Source organism: Medicago truncatula, chromosome 6 (assembly GCF_003473485.1).
Source record: "Medicago truncatula cultivar Jemalong A17 chromosome 6, MtrunA17r5.0-ANR, whole genome shotgun sequence".
Lineage (NCBI taxonomy): Eukaryota > Viridiplantae > Streptophyta > Magnoliopsida > Fabales > Fabaceae > Medicago > Medicago truncatula.
In genome coordinates, this window is record NC_053047.1 from 36559412 (window position 1) to 36564156 (window position 4745).

Consider the following 4745-nt stretch of genomic DNA (forward strand, 5'->3'; position numbering starts at 1 on the left):
AAATAATAATTCAAATATTCTAGAAGACATTTATATTCCAGCAAATTCAAAAACTAGATTTTTTCAGTATTTCGGAAAACCCAATTTTAAGTCTGAGAATGTTATATCTGTTTCATAAATTTGAAATACTTATTCTCAAAAAGAAACAGATAAGATGGTAAAAATAGTTAGAGCAGAGCAGTTTGGAATTGATCTCATACAGAACATGGAAGTTGCAAATTCTAGCTTTGGATATGAATCATGTCTAAAGGCATAATCGATTTGAAATTTTTCTTTTGAAGAGACTTAAAGATATTTAGATTAATGACGTCTTTCCAAGCACAAGATGTGCCTCAAAAGGAAAGGAGCGAATACAATGTAGCAAGTTTCTACATAAAACTGAAAAGAAGACAAAACCGCTATTACATAGTAGTGAAACCTATAGAAAGAGAAGGGTTTGTCCTAGGGGTGGCAAAATGGATGGATTAGATGGATATGGATTTAGATCCTAATGGATGGATTAAAAATAATCCATTAATCCATTAAAATCCATTATTATTTTTTGGTTAAAAAAAACCATCCATTAAATATAATGTCCATCCAATCCATCCATTATTAAATTTTGATGGATGGATTATCCATCCGATCCATCAATTAAAATGTGTAATTTATTTTTTAAAATTTATTTTACATAATTATTTTATTAATAAAAGGGTGCAAAAAGTAAAAACATTTAACTCATATTTGGAAAATTAAGCCCAATGTTTATTTTTTATTTAAGTCTAGACATGTCCAAAACTTTTTTAAAAAAAAATAAAATAAATAAATACATAAAAGGGGTGGTGCACCGGCGTGACCGGCAACTTCCACGGCGACAATCGGCCGGAATTTATGATTTCCCGGCGGAGCTCCGGCAAGTTGGCGGCGGCGGGTGGTGGCTGGCCTGCGGTTGTGGCGGAGCTCCGGTGGCCATAGATGGCTGTTCAATTTTTTTTATTAAGAAGATTGGGCATTTTTTAATTGGAGTGGGCTTAAGGTTATGGGCCAACCATTTGAGGAAAAAAATAAGAATATTTCTGTTTAGGCTCCCATTAATAAAAAAATAGTTTGTTTTAATTTATTAACAAAATTAATTAAAATCATGGTTAAAATAATTTTTTATCCAATGGATTATCATTAATATTTTAGGTGATCCATTGGATTTTTAAAATAAGGTGGATGGATTGGATCTATCCATAATTTTAAATGAATGGATTTAATCCAATCCATTAACTTTTTTTTTTTGTTTGGTGGATGGATTGGACGGATATTATGGTGGATGGATCGGATGGATATGGATTTGATGGATCATATTGCCACCCCTAGATTCAATCATCAAACTTGCATCAGTGTAGTCCCTCCTCCCATGAGTGAGCTTCTTTGAAGCTTTTGATATCAGTGTTTTCATTCTGTTGATAAAACATAATCTGCTGACAATTTGAAGAGGTTTTCTAAGATGGTTTTCAAGCCGTTGCACCAATCATGATGCATCAAAACCGAAGCATCGTTGGATATAAAGTCTGTTACTATTTTCTAGAGGTTTTCTAAGATGGTTTTCAACTCGCCGGAGCTCCGCCGGGAAATCATAAATTCCGGCCGATCGCCGCCGTGGAAGTTGCCGGACTCCGCCGGTCAATGGTGGTGGCTGCCGGTCAACGCCGGTGCACCACCCCTTTTATGTATTTATTTTATTTAAAAAAAAAAAAAAAGTTTTGGACATGTCTGGGCTTAAATAAAAAATAAACATTGGGCTTAATTTTCGAAATATGAGTTGAATGTTTTACTTTTTGCACCCTTTTATTAATAAAATAATTATGTAAAATAAATTTTAAAAAATAAATTACACATTTTAATTGATGGATTGGATGGACATTATATTTAGAGGCTTCTTAAGTCGATGCAGAGCAAGGTTTGGAGGTTCAGACCTTTAGAGGCTTGGGTTTGAAGGGAAAAGGAAAAGTAACCTATGACTTAACAGTACATGTATCGAAACATAGATTTCATTTAAGCAAGAATTCAATTAGCTTTAAACAACATACAGTACAATATTTCCAAGAGTCAAATTTAACATTGAAATCAACAATAATGCCGGAAATAGAATCATGCTTCCTACAAGCATGCAATTTCTAAATTCTAAACTATATTTCTAGTGACCAAACAATTTCAAGGCCAGACCTTAGTTACCCATTTTTAGCTTTCTTCAATTAAGTGTCAAGCTTTGTCTCTATTGTTTACAACTCAGGTTTTAGCATTTCAGCCTTAAGTTTAGCATTCTAAAATAGTTAAGGTTCCTAAGATTAGAATTATGCAGAAGTACAAGTATAACTAAGATAAAATAAATGAAGTTACTTGTTTTGTGCCAACTCAATTTAGAAGCCATAAGATAGGCTCAGCAAGCCAAGTCTTAAACACCCTATTTTCCAAAATCTGGTACTTCTTAAGTTCAATTATGATTAAGAAATTCTGTCTCAATACTGAAAAAATTAGAATTATGCAGCAAAACAGATTCTGAGGGGACAACTATATTTCATGAACTTTCTAGCTCTCAATACTTCTTTCAAGGCATATTTAAGTTGATTATGAAGTTGTAATGAGGCCATAGATACTCATTATGCAGCAATTTCATTTAGCTAAATGTGCACACCAAGTCCTTCTTACCCATATGCTGGCTATCAAATCATTTGTTAAGGCAACCTTCCATTGAAATTAGTCTATATAACAGTTCAGATCATTCAAAGTTTCACTCAAGATAAATAAATAAATGTAATTCAAAGCAGAAAGGTATACTAACATCCAAATCTGCAGATAAGAGGGTGCACAACTTTCATAATTGATTGATGGAACTCTCAATGAGGTAAGACAATATCATATAGAGAAATCGAAATGGAAGATATACGAGAAGTATAAAGGTTTTGGTAAACACAGTAAACAAAAACAATAAAAAAGTTTATTTTCCACTAGCAGAGGCAAGTACATAAAATGAAATGATGTTATCAAATAGTTTCAGTCTTACATTAGATCTCGCACTCACGATGAAGTTTCTCTGCCATATCATTTTCACCTTTTTTGAACAGAGAAAGCTTAATTAATTCATAAGTTTTAGCATCTGGAATGCATCCATTCTCTTCCATTTTTGACAGCAAGGCCGATGCTTCATCAAACAAGCCCTTCTTACAAAACCCATAGAACATAACGATATATGTGACGACAGTTATATCATAGCCCTTGACTAAAAGATCCTCAAAAATATTCCGTGCATCCTCCAGTTTTCCACTTGTACACAATCCATCAATAAGAATAGTGTATGTGTGCATATTTGGTCGAATACCTTGGTCTTTCAATTTTGTTAATAATGCAACTGCCTTGTCAACCCGATGGGTTTTGCATAAAGCATCCAATATAGAACTGTAAGTAACTATATTAGGTGGTTGACCTCTATCATGCATCTCATCCACTAGCTTCAAAGCATAAGAGATTTTCCCCGATTTACAAAAAACATCAACCAATATATTAAAAGTATACACATCCGGTTTGATGTTTTCCGATATCATTTTATTAAACAGATCAACTGCATCTTTCAGTTTACCAACAGTGAAAAACCCACTAATTAAAGCACTGTAAGTAACAACATTGGGAGAAATTCCCTTAGAAACCATTTCAGAATATAAATCAAAAGCATCATTAACATGTTTATCTTTACACATACCATCGATAATGGTACTGTACATTACCACATTAGGCTGAACCAATTTACCATCAACTCGTCTGAGCAAGTCAAGGGCTGCTCTTGTTTCTCCTACCTTACATAAGCCATCGATCAAGGTCCCATAGCTAATTTGGTTGAATTGAAATCCAAGCGCTACCAGCTTGTCATGAAAGTTCAATGCTTGATGGATCTGACCTTTGAGACAAAGACCCTTGATGAGTGTAGTGAAGGTTATGGTATTGGGATTATAACCCATTTTGAGAATCTTTGCGAAAACAGAAAAAGCAAAAGGGATAAGACCCAATTGACAGAAACAATTGATGAGAATGTTGCAATTGACTAAGTTAGGTTTAATTCCTCTAAATTCCATTTTTTTAGAAAGGTAAAGAACAGTGTGGTAATGTTTGGATTTGACAAGGGAACCTAAAATCTTATTGAATTCGATTGCGGGAGGAGTGGGATTCTGACGAAGCAAGCAATTGAACAAAGAAACAGCATCATCAACATCATTATTACTATGGAATGTGGTTGAAGTTGAAGAATAAGGAATCAAATTTATTTTTGAAGAAGAACAAGGAATGAAATTGAAATGGGTATTTTTAAGAAATTGAAAAGAAGGAAACTTTTTTGGAACAAAGTGAGAAACAGGAACAACATAGTAACTCGGCAACATCGAAGAAGAAGAAGAAGAAGAAGAAGGAAACATTGTTGGATGTGTAGTTGGTAACTAGGTTAAGCTCTGATACTTCAAATTCAAAATGAATCTGGATCCCATTTGTATTTTGCACCGATATTTATCCGATAGTTGCAGATACGTTCAAATTTCATTATAATTTTATTAAAAAATTAGCATTAAAATATAATTTTTTGTCATAGTCTAGTATGAGTTTTTTTTTTTTTTTTGACGAAATAGGTTTGAATTTTTATATTCTTTTTGAAATTGAAGTAACACTTTTATTTGTAGATTATTATATAATAATATCAAAAACTTAATTTAAATTAATAAAATTTACAATTTTTT

General features: G+C 32.9%; 1 protein-coding gene across 1 annotated transcript; it reads right to left on the bottom strand.

The window, feature by feature from the left end:
- Nucleotides 1–2818: 2818 nt before the first annotated feature.
- LOC11414076 (pentatricopeptide repeat-containing protein At1g12300, mitochondrial) lies at nt 2819–4505 on the bottom strand. Its single transcript, XM_003620100.4, has one exon. It carries the CDS (start codon nt 4428–4430, stop codon nt 3033–3035), a length of 1398 nt encoding a protein of 465 aa, XP_003620148.1. The 5' UTR covers nt 4431–4505; the 3' UTR covers nt 2819–3032.
- Nucleotides 4506–4745: the final 240 nt, after the last annotated feature.